Source organism: Argentina anserina, chromosome 2 (assembly GCF_933775445.1).
Source record: "Argentina anserina chromosome 2, drPotAnse1.1, whole genome shotgun sequence".
NCBI classification, from domain to species: domain Eukaryota; kingdom Viridiplantae; phylum Streptophyta; class Magnoliopsida; order Rosales; family Rosaceae; genus Argentina; species Argentina anserina.
The window spans coordinates 5,258,597-5,277,325 of record NC_065873.1 but is presented as its reverse complement, the minus strand read 5'-3'; the positions used below and the strand labels follow the sequence as shown (position 1 = coordinate 5,277,325).

Genomic DNA, 18,729 nt, shown 5'->3' with positions numbered 1-18,729 from the left:
GTTAGTGTTTTTGACACCACCATAAGAGCATCAGAGGATGGAGATAGAAAGAAAAATTCATGATGAGAGATTTAGGGAAAATCTTTGAAGTGTGAAAAGACAATTATATTAAAATCTTAAGTCAAGGAAATAGTTTGGGTTTCTAAGCCAATTTAATTATTTTCAAAAACCATTGTTAGTCATTCTTTGAGAAAATGCATCTAAACCTCTCAATCAACCATTGTAAAACAAATATTGTTTGAGGTAGTTCAAAAAATGCTTTGAAAAAGAAGAAAAACCATTGTCCTCAATATGAGTATAGACAATATACAGTTACAATACCATTGTCTCTAGCGGAAACAAGGACAATGTATTTTGTCGCAAGATATTAAACATTGTCTTACATGAGATCTGACAATGGTACTGATAAAACCATTGTCCATCTCAAAAATTTAGACAATGGTTATTTTAAAAGCATTGTCTGATTTTTCAGACAATGGTTTTTTTTTTGCCGTGCATTGTCTATCAAGTATTGTCTATTTGACATTTTGGCCTAGTGTTAGTTCCTCCTTCACTGTAGATGGAAAGTACTTCTCTCGAAAGAGTTCCACAAAACCCTCCCAAGTTAGAGTGGACACATCCACAGTCCGTCTTGTACTCTTCTACCAATCCATAGCATCATCCTTTAAGAAGAATGTAGCTATCATCCTCTTCTCAATCTCCCAGCACATCACCATCTCAAAGTAGGTTTCCATACTCTCGATCCAATGATTCGCCACCATATGATCCAAACCCCCATGAAATGATGGCGCTGACAAACTACTGATGTCCTTGATCAGCTTAAGCACACGACCCTCGTCTCTAACGACAACCTCTGGGTAAACTTACTCGATAGATGGTGCCGCCTCTTCATAAAGATTCTCCACATTTCGGACTCAGCCTCCACCCCTAGGTTGGCCTCGGCCTCTCACACAATCCTTCTCTAAATTCATCACCTTGAAACATTTAAACACTTAGTCAATACATGTATAATCTTGGACCCAAATAAAAGATATCCAACATAAATTAACCCATATATTTAGAGGAAGAAGAATCATTGAAGTATCATCACAACACTTACATTTAGAGGACCAAACCTTAAGGTGAGGTTCCCAACACTATTGCATACCCAGTGACATATCAATATCGAAGAGCATGTGATGGGGATCCGCTGCAGCGGGCCATTGCTCTTGGATGATATTGATAGATCACTAAATACGCAACATACACTCTGATACAAACTGTCACAACACCGAAATTCAAATGATAAAAATTTGAATTCAAAGCCATGATAACTCCAAAACAATCTCAAATATAATGAAATCATTTTACAGTAACAATGTATCAAAATTGAGTTCACAATACGACTCAGTTGACTTGAATAATACATTACCAGTTTATACACTCAAGTATTAAAACAATTGGAAATGTAATATTCACTCAATCCTTACCACAACCAGAAGAAGGAAACCCTCAGTAATCTTTCTAGTAAGCTCTCCGAGCCTGTTAATCCCTACTTGTAGGACTATCCCCTACACCATTGATTTGGTGCTACGAGATTGTAAACACAAACTCGGTAAGCTTTGCAGCCTGCGTGAGTAAACCGACATTATAATATACATCACGTACAAAGGAAATATAACATATAACCTTATAAGACATGTGTACTCATAAGATACTGGACAACCCATCTGGTTACCCAATATTATTTAAAAATATGTGTACTCATAAGACATTGGGCAACCCATATGTTACCCAATATTATTTTAAAACATGGGTACTCATGGGACCCATGCAACCCATCTGTTACCCTCATGAAGTACACCGGCAGACAGACTAAAGCTCTAACTGATCGTAACCAACACCCGGCCAAGGCTTGGTTCCGATTTAATGCCAACAACGTCGGAGTACCAGAAAACGGTTTAACAAGACTCAATGTTAAAACCACGTACAATATAACAATCCACACATGTTTATGTACTACAACCAAGCGACTCTTGCACAATAATATATATATAGTCACTCCAATAATCCATTATACCGGAAGGTACTTTATCTCCCTTCCGGTCCCAACCGCCACAATTAATCAAATACAAAACAATTTCATAATTTAAATAAAAACCGTAACATTATATAATATAACAACCCATATATATGTATCGTATTTACCATTTTCGTACACATACACAACCCACTACATTATATAGATGTCACAGTTCACTCTTTTTAAGAAATCATAAATATGAGTCACCGTCAAATGTAGACTTGTCATAGTGAGATTTACTCACCTTATTTCATGCGTGCAACTTCTATGACACCGAGAGCAATTCCCTCACTCGTTTCGCCGGTCACCTAATAGTATAACAAAGTGCTTAGAAAACGACCCGTAAACCGACAAGTGATGATTAATTACAGTAAAACACTGTTTCAAAAATACTATTCACACGTCGCCGAAGACGGCCGCGTGTGGGGTTCACACGCTACCCTCTGGCAGCCGCGCGTGATCTCATTCGCAGCCCCCAAAACCCAGCGATTTCCTTCCTACACCGTCCTAGGCCTATCACCAAGTCTATGCCTCCCTCTCCTGCTCCTACGCGCTGCCCTAGACGGCGGCATCACCACCTCCACCCAAACTTCATCAAATCAACACACTTCCAACATAAAAGATGAAGATCATGAGGAGTAGATCGTAACCATACATTTAGTTCGCCCCAAGTCGGCCGAAGACCGCCGGAATCACCGCTGCAAGATCACAGATCAGGGATTGAAGATCGGAAGTGACCCAGTTCGATTTAGGCTTCACCGCCGGTGGATTCGGGCCTAGGAGGAGGATGGAAGACTCGTCGTCGCAGCCTTGAGCCCCAGCGTCGCCGGCGACGTCGAGTTCATCAGTGCCGCAGCTGTGCTCCCTCGACGACGGTTGAGATTTGGCGCGGGGTGAGTCGTCGCTACCACAGTTTGACGCGGCTTGGCCGTGCGGTCCCAACAACACGGGCAGTGTCAAGCACGGCGTCCGGAGGAGAGAGATTGGCGATGGAGAAGTCAGCGAATGAGGGTCGGGGTCGGGGGAGAAAAGAGAGAAGCTGCGGGGGTGGGGGGGTTTCTATTTTGGGAATATAAGGGTTTCCCAAAAATTCCTTTTATACTTTTCCAAAATCGGAAACTAACTTCCGTTGCCAACAACTTTCAATCACGATGTCTGATTAAGACGTGCCACAGGTCTACGAACTCGTAACGACGAGCTCTATGGCTTTCATAAAGGATGTTTTCGGAGACGAGCGACGGAATAAAAAACAACCCTCGAACCACTAAAAACGTAATGTTTTTCAACTTAAAATTTCTGAAATTAGTTTCATTTCGCAAAGACATCGATGAGAAGGCGTAAAAATGTGATTTTATTCGAATTACCAAGCTGAATAATCTACAAGAAATTATACGAATTTAAACTCGAAAATTCAGGTTATTACATTGTTTGACCATCTGTACTTACGGTCAATTAAAAAATGAGGCATTTTGACATATTAAAATCCCCATTGACCGGGGCTTTGCTAAATGAGTTTCCATGGTGTGACCGCACACAATCGGTGACAAAATATAGGTGATTTCAGATATACAAATGTTTTTCGTTGTTCGCATTTTGGTAATGGATCTTCCTTTATGACATATTAATGTTGTTTTCGGTTTATCAAAAATATCGACTGTCAGACGAGGTCTGAATTAGATGAAATTTTTACAGGGTCACTGAATATATATACCGATCATATCGGTTGGTGTTGATCGATCCCAAGAAGATTCTTTCATATACTTGCTTCATAATGCGATAGTATTATTCTAAATCTAATAAAATATGTATGTATACTATTTTATTATTTGACGGGCTTTTACGGGCCGGACCGGGTTTCACCCCTCTAATCTAAGCCCGGCCCTCTACCCACGGAAGCAGGATTTGGCGGGCTTTCTCGCGGGTCGGTCCGGATAAAAGCCTATCGGGCTTGCGGCCCTCCGTGGGCTTTTCAGATCCGCGGATTAAATGATGAAGCCTACTTTTATATAAATCGATAACAAACAAGAGTTAATCATACAAGATCAAACTTATCACATAATTCGAATATTAATTCTAATTATCAAGTTAAAATACAAAAGATTTTCCGAGAGACCATACTTAGAATCCAAGTTAGCTCTGAAGATATACGTAATCAATAACTCAATGACACCCATTCTGAAATCTTCATTCTTTTTGCTTCTGGAATCATCGGAGTGCAATCATTCTTTGCATCATCTGAGAGCATAGGAGAACTACTTTAAATTATTTCGGTATAACACTCCCAAAGCACCAATCGAGCAATGTTCTCAAATTACTATGGACACCCATCATGTACACCCACAATCTAATTACACGTAGTTTCAATTCTCTCATGAGCTGCCAACCGATTCCAAAGGAAAGTTTTATCAATTATTTGATTCAGTTCACTTCCCCAAATCCACAAACACAAGCCATTTTAATTCATAGAAGTATCCAATTTATCATGACCTACTCCATGCCTCTCTACAGCTCACACAACACAACTCTGTGCACTCCACCCAATTAACATACTTAATTCACCATCTTTCCTGATCAATAGTAAGCGACCTATCTACTTCTAAAATATATCCACTTACTACTTCAACCCAGCGAAATCAATTCAACCTCTGCTTAAATACTTCTCCCTCAATAATAGTTCAAGATTAATACATGTCCAAACCTAGACCACCACTATCAACACTATTTTCCCTTAATTATGCTCAAAGAATGATTCCTCATTTACACAAACTTACAGCTTCCTTCAATAATAAACAATGGACCAGACCTACTCATGGTCGTACTCAACTCCACAATTCATATCAACCAAGCTTAAGAAAGGAACAAAAGCAGTTTCTCAATATAGGTTTCTTCAATCCAGCAGCTCCTTCATGCCAACACTCACTTTTAACAGTTATCTATTCAAGCTACTAACTCCCGTTGCCAAACTATTTACTCACAATACAACCCAGACTGAGATATGAACCATGCTTCACCATGGCCATCACTACCTCTGCACCAACAACCCCTAAACTCAAATTGTTTGATTTTGAGTAAAACCAAACAATTTGAGGTCGCAATTGTCGTCACAACTATTTCAATTGAAACACAACTGTTTGTGACTTTCATATAAAGACGACAATGGTCGTTGTTGTGACTCAAAAAATTTTCTTCGTCTTATTTAAATTGATGTATCATCTAGATGGGGTCAAATTTGTGTCTTAGGACCTTATTACATATCATCTAGTTAGTTAAATTCAATTTTGTTCTTGTTGTTACTTTCAATTTCAATTGAATTGTTGTTTATAGTTGTTGATTATATTTATAGTCATAGTATTTATATATACTGTTTGTATACCCTATACTGATTGGTTTTAACAGTAAGGCAATTAAAATGCCGTCCGACGACGGTAAGGGGCACGCCGCCGGACTAGAGTGAAGGAAGCGAAAGGACTCTCTGGCGCTGCTCTCTTTTTTATAGAAGACACAATGGGTGCATAAATGACTATCTTTATTCAAAACCACTATTGGTTACAGGAGTTATTCATAAATTATTGTATATAACTAATTTTTGTGTGTATGTGATGTGCTTAATTATTCTCAACATTAGGGACTGGCGCCACAGCGGGGCCTGAGCTCCAATGCTCCTCTAGGGAATATTGGCCAGATTTGATGTGGTACAACCAAAATCCTGAGTCTCGAATACTCCATATCGCATGGACTCCCCCGTACGAAGGAACATTTCTTGCTCGCCATGCAGGAATATTACCGACCTGGTTGTTGTACCGCATAAAGCAGTTCCAGAATGTAGTAGCAATATTGTAGTGAAATTCGAACTGCCAAGCGGCATTGGGAGTGAGCTCACGAAGAATTACATCCCTCTCTGACCTGCATTCATAATGGAGTGTTGAACTAGTGAGATTGTTAGTAAGACGAACAAAATATTTGCGCCCCCATACGGCGATGTCTTCTTCTTGTTGACTTTGCACCGAGGCTAATGCAAGGACGAGGGTCAAACCGAAGAAGTGCAGTGCCATGTTTCCCTTCATTTTGCCAATGCCTGAGTGCGACGTTTTAATCAACTCTATTTGATGAATTTCATGGTTACTTGCATGCTTTTATAGCAAAAGAATAGGTTTTCTCTCAAAGTGGCAATTTATTAGTTTGTCTGTTTCGTTCTAATCCTTTGACAAAAAACCTGAATAGTCAACAAGAAGAAAGCAGTTTCAGTCAACAAGTGTGGTCAGGTGCATCTTCTAAATGAATTCACTTTTATGTAATTAGTTAGGTTCATCGATCTTCCATACTAACTCATTTTTCATAAACTGCAATTTTTTAATTTGCTACCGCATGTACCTAAAATAAATATTTTTCATCTCCTAGCTTTCTAAAATGGCATACTGTAACTGCCCTTTATTGAAGTTTTTTCTAAAGAGTAGACGACAACGTTCGTCCATCAATTAATTAATCAAAAGGGAGAATACATGAATTACTGCGATGTAGTTCACCCCATTACTTTTTTCTTCATCAAGCTGTGCTCCTTACTCTCTTTCATGTCACAAGTAGCACAACTCGTCAGAGTGGAGACCACGGCGGCGTGGTCTTCAACTCTCCGATGCCTAAGTCAGGTGAATAGTAATTCTGACAGAGTAATAGTAAGTGGTCAAGATTGCTTAACTTATGAGGTCAGGAGTTTGACCTTTAATAGTTGAGTTGAGGTAGATCATTCACACATCTTCCGATGTGAGACTTGGTTCAGTTGAGGTGTTCTCTAGAGCTTCCTTTAAAACGAGTGTGTAGGCGTGTCCGTAGTTGGTTTGAGCCGCGGAGCGGCTTGTTGCACAGTTGGCATAGTTGGCTCCATGTCCATACTGCGGGGTTGGGCTGCTTTTGAGCTTAAGTGTGCTAATAGTTGCGCTGATTATGGCTAGACATAAGCCTAAGCCAACAACTAGTCAAACATCCTTGCATAAAATCCAGCAAGTTTATTAGAATAAGAGGGTGTATTTGGAGACAATTTAGCTCAAAATCTAGGGTATATAGATGAATCCCAACCCCAGTCAACCACAGGTTCAGTTCGCATCGTACTCTTCCTGTAAATTCCATGTACTGAGTTAATCACTGCTTCTATTCATCGATTATGCATTCCTTCCCCTTATCAGCGCTACTCTTCATGATAGGGGTGTTAATCGGTTTGAATGGTTCGGTTTATAGGTGATACCGAACACCAAACCGTTCTATTTATTCGGTTTAGTTCGGTTTGGTTTTTCACTTTAAAAAAAAAAAAACAATTGTGTTCGGTTTGGTTCGGTTTGGTTTTTCTCTGGTTTATATCGGTTTTTCTTTCGGTTATTTTGTAAAGAAAATCGGAGTTTCTTTCCTTGTCTACCTACTTGATTCTTAACGAAATAAAAAGAACATGCGGACAGATTTGCAAAATTCTATCTACAAGATATAGTTGCTTCACAAATGCATACAATTGCAAAAAGTCACTAAACAAGTTATACCACATTAGTAGGCATGTTGTCGTTCCAATATCTAAAATTCAAAATATTAAATTTTGACCGTCAGATGTGATCAGCATATTTAAATAAGGATATGGTAAAAAATTCATCTAATGTTGATAATATTTGGGTCTCGATCGATGTGGTCAACATTAACTTAATTTCATCTAATTAAGTGAATTTGTTCTTACCCCCTCCTTCTTGACTAGTTTTGGTGGATTTTTTCATGCACACACTCTCACATATATGTGATGTAGCAGCTCGTGTAAAATTTTCAAAAATTTTACGTTCCAGGGATAAGGCTACCCATAGGGGATAATAAGCGTATAAAGGGTTGACCGCCTCGATCGGGACACAAACGTTATCGAAAACATGTGATTTTTTTACCATAACCATATTTCACAATACGTAACGCATCATGCGGACATATTTGCAAAATTCTATTTATAATATATAGTTACTTCACAAATGCATACATTTGCAAAAAGCCACTAAACAAGTTATACCACATTAGTAGGCATGTTGTGGTTCCAATGTCTAAAATTCAAAATATTAAATTTTGACCGTCAGATATGATCAGCATATTTAAATAAGGATATGGTAAAAAATTCATCTAATGTTGATAATATTTGGGTCTCGATCGATGTGGTCAACATTAACTTAATTTCATCTAATTAAGTGAATTTGTTCTTACCCCCTCCTTCTTGACTAGTTTTGGTGGATTTTTTCATGCACACACTCTCACATATATGTGATGTAGCAACTAGTGTAAAATTTTCAAAAATTTTACGTTCCATGGATAAGGCTACCCATAGGGGATAATAAGCGTAAAAAGGGTTGACCGCCTCGATCGGGACACAAACGTTATCGAAAATATGTGATTTTTTTACCATAACCATATTTCACTATACGTAACGCATCATGCGGACAAATTTGCAAAATTATATTTATAAGATATAGTTGCTTCACAACTGCATACATTTGCAATAAGACCACTAAACAAGTTATACCACATTAGTAGACATGTTGTGGTTCCAATATCTAAAATTCAAATTATGAAATTTCGACCGTCGGATGTGATCAGCATATATAAATACAGATATGGTAAAAAATCACCGAATTTTGATAAAGTTTGGGTCTCGATCGATGTGGTCAACATTAACTTAATTTCATCTAATTAAGTGAATTTGTTCTTACCCCCTCCTTCTTGACTAGTTTTGGTGGATTTTTTCATGCACACACTCTCACATATATGTGATGTAGCAGCTCGTGTAAAATTTTCAAAAATTTTACGTTCCAGGGATAAGGCTACCCATAGGGGATAATAAGCGTAAAAAGGGTTGACCGCCTCGATCGGGACACAAATGTTATCGAAAATATGTGATTTTTTTACTATAACCATATTTCACTATACGTAACGCATCATGCGGACAAATTTGCAAAATTCTATTTATAAGATATAGTTGCTTCACAACTGCATACATTTGCAAAAACACCACTAAACAAGTTATACCACATTAGTAGACATGTGGTTCCAATATCTAAAATTCAAATTATGAAATTTCGACCGTCGGATGTGATCAGCATATATAAATACAGATATGGTAAAAAATTCATCGAATTTTGATAAAGTTTGGGTCTCGATCGATAACATATTTAATTATGTATATTAAAAATATCTATAAATAATATAATTTCTTTATAATATATATATATATATATTCGATTTTTCGGTTCGGTTTCGGTTTTCAAACGTCCCAAATCAAAACCACACCAAATCTTTCGGTTTGGTGCAGTTTTTTTTGCGATTTGGTGCGATTTTTTTTTTCTTCGGTTTTTTTCGGTTATGATTTGGTTTTTTTTCGGTTTTCGGTTTTCAATTAACACCCCTACTTCATGAACATGAAGCAGCAGTCACTCTCTATTCCATTGAATTCACTTGGCCGTGACAAGATGGTCTTACAGCACAGTACCTCGATTGTTTATAATCTGGTTACTCGGTAGCTCAGATTTCAAATTTCAACAGAACCATCTATTAGCCGGGCAACTTACAGCACTTTGTACAAAATTCATCCTATCTGGGTTTTCCCTTCAGTTCTCGCAACCAGAGAGTTGGCTCAGATACAAGTATCAAGGTTACTGAAAGGCCTCCTTGATCTGTTTTACCATGTATGTTTAGTAATCTCCAGCCTATAGGTTAGTTTGGCTCGGTGGTTAGAGAAAAAGCAAAAGGCGCATCAGCAATTCAACATTAGTTTTATCAAAACTGAAAACTTCAGCCGTATGCAAATTCCTGCGACACTATTTGGCGGGTATTGATCTGAACATGTTGTTTCAGGTGCGGACGTATGTACCTTATGTTAGGTACGAATTTCAAAATTCTACAAATGGTGGGTACTGACTGAACTATTGTAACATTTTGGTGGCCTCCTATGAGTAGTGCAGCAATATCTCAGTGGAAGCAGCCAAACATGTATCACAATTAAGTAGCTTCCCACCAAAAAGGGATAAACGCAATCATGCAGGCCACAAATTGCTCTTGAAGGAGTATATACCAAATTTGGATGTGAATCGTTCATTAAATGGTTAATTCCTCCTATGGTACTTAAAATATGACTACTTGGACAATTTGGTACTTGATGTATGAAAACGGACAATTTAGTACATGAAATTCTCATTTGTAAGCCATTTTAGTACCTCTATTAATTTTGATCATATTTGTATGGTTATTTTTGCCATTCTAGCCCTAAACTCATTAAGTTCACATTTTTCTTCATTTCTTTCTATAATTGTCTCTCTTTGGAGATAATTAAATTGATATTTCTACTTCACTTAGCATCTACTTCGCATATATCGAAAATAATTTTTTTCCTAATATACTTATTGTATCCTAATTATTTTCTGCAAAGGAAATAAATTGCATTTATTCAATTGTAATTTTTTATTAAAATATTTTTTTAAATTATTTATAATTAAAATTAATTTAGATTGATAGCTACATTATGAAAACTTATATACGTAAATCATCACAGATACTAAGTGGATGAGTTATCAAAATTTTAGTGATAATTTAGAGACAATTTGGAGGTATTATGAAAAAATGAAGTAAAGTAGAGATAAAATGACGGAAATAACCCTGAAAATATGGTCAAAATTGACATAAGTACCAAAATGGCCTAAATTTGAGAACTTTAGGTACCAAATTGTCCGTTTTCATACATCAGGTACTAAACTGTCCAAATAACCAAACATCAGGTACCATAGGAGGAATTTACCCTTCATTAAAATGATAACAAACACCATATCTAGCCTGTTGGCAGAAAAAAACAATCTTGAATCATACAATTTGGAAAGTTTGGATGCTCTACTCTGAAAGGATGCTACTTATGGTATTGCTACCCACTTAAGAATTACAACAGGTACAAAAATTGCTTGTGGAACCTGCTTATGCTCCTAAGACGGTTTACAATTAAACAAACCTTTTAAAAGGCTAACAACAGGCAATGGTCGAATATTGAAGTAAGTAGCCGATGTGAGATATGCACAAACGGAGGAGACATATATCTTAAACCAGATGGACGAGAAAAGGGTTAAGTACGTACATGTTGCAGTCGCAATAATTACTGCTATAAAATTGACAAGGCACTTCAGGGTAGAGAGTTCACCTTCTGTTCCTTCATGCGGAAAATGACCTTGAGCATAAAAATCAGAGAGCAATTGGTCCTTGAAATGAAATGTATTCATTATCCAAGTTGTAACCTCATCTTCAGATGTGGGCATATCTTCAAGTGGGATACGTCGGACGTGCATATGAACTTCAGAAGGGTTCACCCCAGAGGCATTGTCAAAGAAAGTCGGACTACTAGGCTTGTATCCAATAGTCACATCATACACTGCAATACACAGAGAAACCAATGCACAGGGTAAGTAAATAAAGAAAACTAAAACAGACTCCTTTGAAATGCTCCAGTAAATATAACTAGCTAACTAACCCAACTAAGTACAAACACAAAATTGAATTAGCAGGCATAAACAACTTCCTGTGGTAGAACCTTTCAATTCTGCAATGTAATAACTATATGCACCTTTAAATGTCCAATAAACCTTTTATCTTAAATTTTTGCAAGTATTCCACTGGACTAAAAGTTTGACAGATTTCTTAGGGAAACAACTATTATCGGACATATACATTAATTGAAAGGAAACTCAGAGCAATGAAGCAGCAAAACCTCTAATTCAAACATTACAACCAACCACAGTTGGTGTTTTCTATCACAAATCTAAAAGCTATAAACAATGAAGTATTTAAGAAAACTAACCCGTATTAAATAAATTTGATAAGTACTCTGATTGAAAAAAGTTAAGTGGATCAGAAGATGAATGACAGTAGGAATCTCAACAGAATAAGCATTGCTTTGTACTGTTAACAATAAGAATGTGAGGTGTCACCTTCATATCAAACAGTGCCTAAACCAAAAGTGCATCACCAATGGATTTATGGAATTAAAATCAGATAGTCAAATACTGGGGAATTCTTTGAAATAACAGGGAAGAATGCCCCTAAAGAAGTGACAAAGGACTTCATCTATTATTTAGCTGGGTTCTTCTAGACATAGGGGAAAGTTATATGAGCTTAATGACTAATAGCAAGGATATATAAAGTCAAGACAGAGACTGAAAGTTTTTCCCAAAAGGAACCAACAGAAAAATCCAGAAATTCCTAAAGACTTGCTTGTAAGTTACGTTATATATATATATAACCAAAGATGAACCGATTTCCAGGAGTTATAATCACAGTTTTAATTGCAAAGAACAAACACAACGGAATTTAATGAAAATAAAAGTGTAAGTGTGAAGAGGCCAACCTGCATCCAAAGATCCCCTCAACTCTTCTAAACAGGCACATAATCCCTTTGTTTTTGGAAGCAAGACATGCTTTAATACGGGTAAGCCATGTTCAGCAGCATATTTCTGATTACGGATGCACTTCTGCTCCCTGCATAGAATAGTCAGGAAGGAAAATCTCAATACATGCCCTAAATAAAAGAAAGGAATATTTAACTATTATACATGTAGGAACATTTAACTATCATCAATCACCCTTGGACTGCATTTTTTGGTATCTTAACTTACTCATGCAAGACAAAGTGCTTACAAAACCCCTTCTTTTAATAATAAATAAATGCTCAACTACCAAGTCTTCAATAGAAAGGAAAGAAGCAGGACAAGAAATTACGTGAAATCTGTTCCTTCTGGGAAAAGAGCAAGCCAGAGAGAGTCTTCAGGATCATTTAAAGTTGAAAGCATCTGGCGCATATTTGGTTCATCGACCTCCCACTTTCTCTCCACAGAAATGAACTCCAATATGTGGAACGACCAACCAAACACAGGAAGTTTCATTAAACTACTTTTAAGGATATACTTTATGAACCCCTGGTGTCCTTTGCGCAATGCCAGATCCCACAGGTACATCCAATCCACCTCAGTTCTATGATTTGAAATGAGCAAAATGCGTTCCCCTCTGGGAACGGTTTCTCCAGAAAAAATAACTTTAGTCCCGTTTATCTTTTCAAAAAGAACAGGCCATAAAGCTATCCAAGCACCAAAGAAGACAGACGTTACTCTTCTACTGTAAGGTATGCTGAAAAATCTAACCATAACAGCGCCCGGGACACCAAAATACACTAACATCATGAATGCAGTCAGAATGAGCACAAGTAAGCAAACCACACCCCGAACTGCTCTTAGTGGAGTTAAATGACGGGCCTTCATGGCATTATTTGAAGGCCTTTGAACTTCCATATCACTCAAACTCAATCAATGCACTTCTCCACTAACAAGGATCCTAATGAGAGTACCAGGTCATATGAAATATTCCCTATTTGCAAAGAAGTGGAGACAAACAAGATGCTAGCATGATATACAGGGGATCATGTTTTGGCTCCAGGAAACGATTCCTAGCTGTTATTGACTGTTCAAATATCTGATGCCTTAGGGTAAAAAAAACCACAAGTTAGTCCACTGTGGAATTGGAAATATATTTACCCTGCATATGGAAAGTGAGGAAGAGAGTTAGCCATGACATATGTCGTGTAGCATAATAAAGTGTGGTGAAAATGAACAGGATCTTTAAATAAAGCCAAGCGAGTAACAGTTGGCACTTGGCAGTAAAAAATCCAAAAGCCTTTAGAAGAAAGGAAAAGACAATTTCCAGGATAGAGCTCAATCTATAATCGGTGCATAGATATTCCAAACCAGCAAAAACATATACAGAAACCACAGCCAAATCCTGATTAAAGCATCCACTTGGATTGATAATGTGTTTACTTGTAGTATGTTACACCTCCCCATAAGATCGAGACTCGAGTCTATCTACCGTCTAAAGAGCACTTACAGAATTGACCTTTCAGGCGAAGTTTCTTATTAAAAAGTGGTCACACAGGGATTTCTCAGATTTGCAAGGCTCATCCCATGATGAAGAAAACAAAAGGGAACTTTTTACCCTCCAATATATAAGATTGAACCTCTCTAAAAAGAAACATTCTCTAAAACTACTACTTTTGAGTTCGAAAGTCAAACGAACAAAGCTCCAGTCTACTCGCAGGGAAGGTTTTCGTTGATCCTAAACACGTGAACCACTTTGCAGTTTCCTACATCATATGTATGTCATAACAGCTTGAAACTCGAAGATTTCTGCATATTCTAAGTCAATACCTAGTTGGGTAGCAGATGGAAACCCAGCAAAAGCCAACTGCGAATCAATAACTCAAACTATCCAACCTCACTCTAATACAACGTGCCAAATTAACCCAACTCAACTGAATCCATACAGAGTAACAAGCCAACCATCCGCGGATGCATTTCAATGCTAAAATCTAATCGATGGATCAAGAATAAAACAAGTTCTAACTAGTTCCGATTCAAAGTAACGATATTGTAATCAGAATAATGGAAAACCGATCGAACAGTTAGTAATGAAGTTCTTGAGTTGTGGATGAATTGAGAGAGAGAAAGGGAAGTAAGAGAGAGGAGGTAGGTTTACCTCGTCGATCCCAACCGGTGGTTTCTGAGCTTCGTTGAAAGTGAAGGAGAGGATGCGAGTGACCAAGTGTGAGTTTGAGTTTGAGATGGTGTTGGAGACTTGTACACGTGAAAACTTGGAAGTGGACCTCACCACTGTATGGCCTATTATAAAGGTAAAACTGTAGAGAGGGTAAATGCATAGTGTTCATGGTGGAATAGTGGAGAAGATCAAACTTACTTCCAGTTTTCAGAGTTGATGACCAATTAACCCGACTCAAGGTAATTTTTCTTCCCCCTACATAATGGTTGTTTTTTTTTCACACTTACCTCCTAATACGCAATTAAATTTTATAATTGTATTTTCGTTCATAGGTTACTATCTCAAATGGACCTTAATGGGGACAGAGGTGCTTGAATCTGGTATAATAAGGTTGGCGAAGAAACCTAACATGGAATAGAGGTGCTTGAATTTTAAGTCCCACCAATTAGTGCGGTCGGCAGGTTTGGCAAGCCTTTAAGTCATGTGCTTGCCGCGGGGGATTAGTCTGGCTTTGGTGGAGTACTCATCCCTGTGGATCTTGATCTGATACCCTAGTGAACTTCAGTGGGAGTACTAACTAGGTGAGTCTATACTAACTCGCTAACGTAATTGAACGTAAATGGTACCTCATCCCAATAAAATGAAACTAACCCATACCTGAAAGTAAAGATGACAACTTAGTTGTTGTTTTTTTCTTTGAGAAGGAAAAGAGGTTCCTCTAAGGGAACCATCAAACACAATGTCTAACATGAGGGCATTTGAAGCTTGAGGAGCAGTCATTCATAACCAAATCTTTGGACTCGAAAGGGAGTGACCAACACTAGCTAAAGAATGCGCCAAAAAGTTGGTCTCTAGGAAGATATGGACGAGGTAGGGGCGGAACCACATATACACATCCCCCCGGCATTTGATTGTCATTATGAGTAATCACGATATATATGGCTCATACTTAGCCCCCCCCCCCCCCCCGCCTCTAATCATTAGCAACAACAAGTATAGAACAAATAAACAAAACGATTTATAATTAGTTGTACTTAACCTGTACCGGGTAATCCATACAAATTTAGGAATATGGAGATGTTGCTTAAATTTAGAATAATTTTATAATTAATATCATTGATTTCTTGCTTATCCAATTTTCTTATTTATTAAGGTGTGGTTTACATTCTAAATTTAACGATAGTATTTTTCATATACTCTCTCGTTTTATTTCTGGACCCTACTAAGGTTCAAAACCTGGTTACGCCACTCGAACGAATGAGATATCCTCAAAAGATCGATCTTTAGCGATACTAGAGGAGTGAACACGTCGGGTACCCACCACCATAGGATAATTCAAATAGTGTTAAACAACAAAACCAGACTATGTAGATCTACCAACTAAGCCATCAAAGTTTAGCTTAAGGCAGTCTAGGACTGGAGGAATCCACTAAAAATGGCAACATCATGAAGCCTAGAAGGACCAACATCAATTTCAAGTATATGGGAGCTTTCAAGTGTGGAAGACTGAGGTATGATTGAATTTTCCGAGCTAAACTTTGCATTCAACCGGTAGTCAGGCTAACCAGGCTTGTTAGAGATGACATGTCACAATCTGAGCTACTCACTTTAAAATTCAAATTTTGGTTAATATGTGCGACCCGATTTCGCCCTTTCGGCATCTCAACCTTATCCCCGGAACAACATTTCGTTCTTGAATCACAAGCTTCACTCCTCTCAGCGCCGCCACAATGCCCACGTACCCGCTGGTGTCAATCACCACAAGGAGATCAAATTCCTTTAGCTTAAAGTAGCTCTAGATTACCGACTTAATCAAGTAGAAAGGAAGAAATACATTTCCGAGTGATGGAATCGGGCGGCGAAGTCATAGCCGACGTTGGGGATGGCCTTGCTTTCCATGCTTATTACTTCTGAGTATGTCGAGAAACAAATATTTGAGCGTTGGGGTTTTGAGCTCATCGGTGATGGCGACGGCTGGGCATATGTGAATTCTGGTTCTTTAATAACCCGAATTTCTATTGTCATTTCTTGTAATTCCTTAAAGATTAATGAATTCCATTTTAGTTATAATTTTATTCTACGTCATTCAAATAGCCTTCGTTCGAAGTAGAATTAGGTTCGTGTATAGTTGAAGTGTATGTGTGTTTGTTTGACTGGAAGAGAATAAAATGTATCTTCGGTTATTATTGTGATAATGTTGTTGTGTTGGTTGGTCGGAAGGGAATAAAATACACCTTCTCGAATTAGAGATGGTGTGTTTGTGACTCGTTGGTTTACTATGTAGAGTTGTGAATGTGAAGTGGTGTGCGGTGAAACAAACTGTTTTGCTTTATTGACGGCCATGTTGGCAAAGGAAAAGTGGAGTGAGTTGGTTTTGATGTGGGTGAGTTCGTATGGTTGTGGATGTGTAGTACTTGGTGAGTTAACATAGTCCTAGGATCGTTAATCAATAAAATCGTTCTTCATATATGTTTTGTTTTTTAAAATATATGGACTTGATCGACTACAGTTCATGGGTAAGTAAAACAAGATTTAATTAAAATAGTTTCAATGGTTAATGGTTAGAGACTGTTAAACGTTGAGTTGCAGTGTAATTGATGTTTGTAGTTTCCTATTTTATAGTCTTGTATGTGTGTTTTAGTGACTTTGTGAACTAAGCTTTTACGCAGGAATCACTAAACTTTATTCTGTGTTTTTTTTTACGTGTAATTCCCTTAACTAAAATTCATGCATAGATTATACATCATATATCTATGTATGTTTAAGTGATTTCTGAACTACGCTTTTATGCGGGAATCACTAATGTTTCTTCTGTGATTTTCTTCTTTATGTGTGAATTCATGAACTATGCTTTCATGCAAAATTCACTATTTGTTTCATCCTTGAATTTTGGGTGTGAGTGAGCATTGTGGGTTGTGTGGTGAGTTTGTGGAGAATGTGGAGTTGGTTGTTGATGTGCTTTAGTGGTGGCCAAAGTGGCAGTAGCAGTGTCAACTATCATGGGGTAAAGTGCAGAACTCATAATTAGTTTCTAGTGTACGTGTGTCAACTATTCATGGGGCAAAGTGCATAACTCATGAACAGTTTCTTGTGTGGGCATTATTCATGTGGCAAAGTGCAGAACCCGTGAATGGCTCAATTGTTTATTATATATCACTTATGAGAATGTTGTTGGTATTGTTTGTATTTGTGTGCTTGTTGCGGTGTTTAAGTGGCATGTGATATCATTGTGATGGTTGTGGGTAATGACGTGAAGTTTGCATTGTTGTGGGTTGTTGATGTTATGATTTATAGCTATTGTTGGGGGATACGTAGAGATAAATTGTTGTTGTTTATCTGTTGAGTATTTTTATTTATAAGCTATAAAGCTGGTCGGGTTATGTTTACAATCCCGGTGTACCAATCAATAGTGCAGGGGATAGCGTTGGAGGTCATATACATAGCAACATTTGAAGGATTGAGCAGCGTGATAGTAGTCTACTGCTTGTTGTCATTTCCTTTTTGTTTGGTGATGATTGAGAGAATTTGCAAGCTGTGTTTATTTACATTTGTACATGTTGTGATGATGTAAATTGGAGTTTGTAAATGAGTTAATTGTTTGAACTCAGAATCAATATTCAACATCTATAATGTAATTTCAATTACATTGAGATTATTTTAAAGTGTTAGCATCCTAAATTTTGAAATTTTATGGTTCATAATTTATGGCCGCTATAAGTTCTCCATTGAATTGCTTTAGGGAGACGCAAGAGCAAGGTGAGTTAGTTAAAGGTATTGACTTTATGGGTGGAAGGGAGAATGGGGTTTGGGAGTGAAGGAGAGAGGTGAGTCAAGACCGCCATTAAAAAAAATATTCTTAAATATTTTGGCAACGCATTTGCAGAGAAAAGAGAGATGATCAGAATGATCATTGGAGTGATGTATTTAGGGGGTTGGCAATTGGCACAATTAGCTTACCCGGGCCGGGTCTTAGTATATTTAGAAAAGTGACGGACCGGGACGGGCCGGGTATTTTCACAAATAGGAAGATGCAAGCCTACTCATCTAAAACAGGCTTTATGTGATTTTACAGACCGAGCCTTACG

At 37.7% G+C, this 18,729-nt stretch overlaps 1 protein-coding gene across 1 annotated transcript; it reads right to left on the bottom strand.

Moving 5' to 3' along the window:
- Positions 1 to 10,822: 10,822 nt before the first annotated feature.
- On the bottom strand, positions 10,823 to 14,708 carry LOC126785136 (probable 1-acyl-sn-glycerol-3-phosphate acyltransferase 5). Its single transcript, XM_050510748.1, has 4 exons — positions 14,624 to 14,708; positions 12,818 to 13,627; positions 12,447 to 12,577; positions 10,823 to 11,474 (listed from the first exon to the last, which is right to left on the bottom strand). Exons 2-4 carry the CDS (start codon positions 13,381 to 13,383, stop codon positions 11,035 to 11,037), a joined length of 1,137 nt encoding a protein of 378 aa, XP_050366705.1. The 5' UTR covers positions 13,384 to 13,627; positions 14,624 to 14,708; the 3' UTR covers positions 10,823 to 11,034.
- Between the last annotated feature and the right edge of the window lie 4,021 nt (positions 14,709 to 18,729).

Bases quoted from the DNA above. Each gene is read 5' to 3' on its own strand.
- LOC126785136 (XM_050510748.1), bottom strand. From the start codon at position 13,383: ATGGAAGTTCAAAGGCCTTCAAATAATGCCATGAAGGCCCGTCATTTA. The intron at 12,578-12,817 runs GTAATTTCTTGT...TATTCTATGCAG, and splicing joins CCAGAAGGAACAGATTTCAC to GGAGCAGAAGTGCATCCGTA. The intron at 11,475-12,446 runs GTTGGCCTCTTC...TGTGTATTGCAG, and splicing joins GAGGGGATCTTTGGATGCAG to TGTATGATGTGACTATTGGA.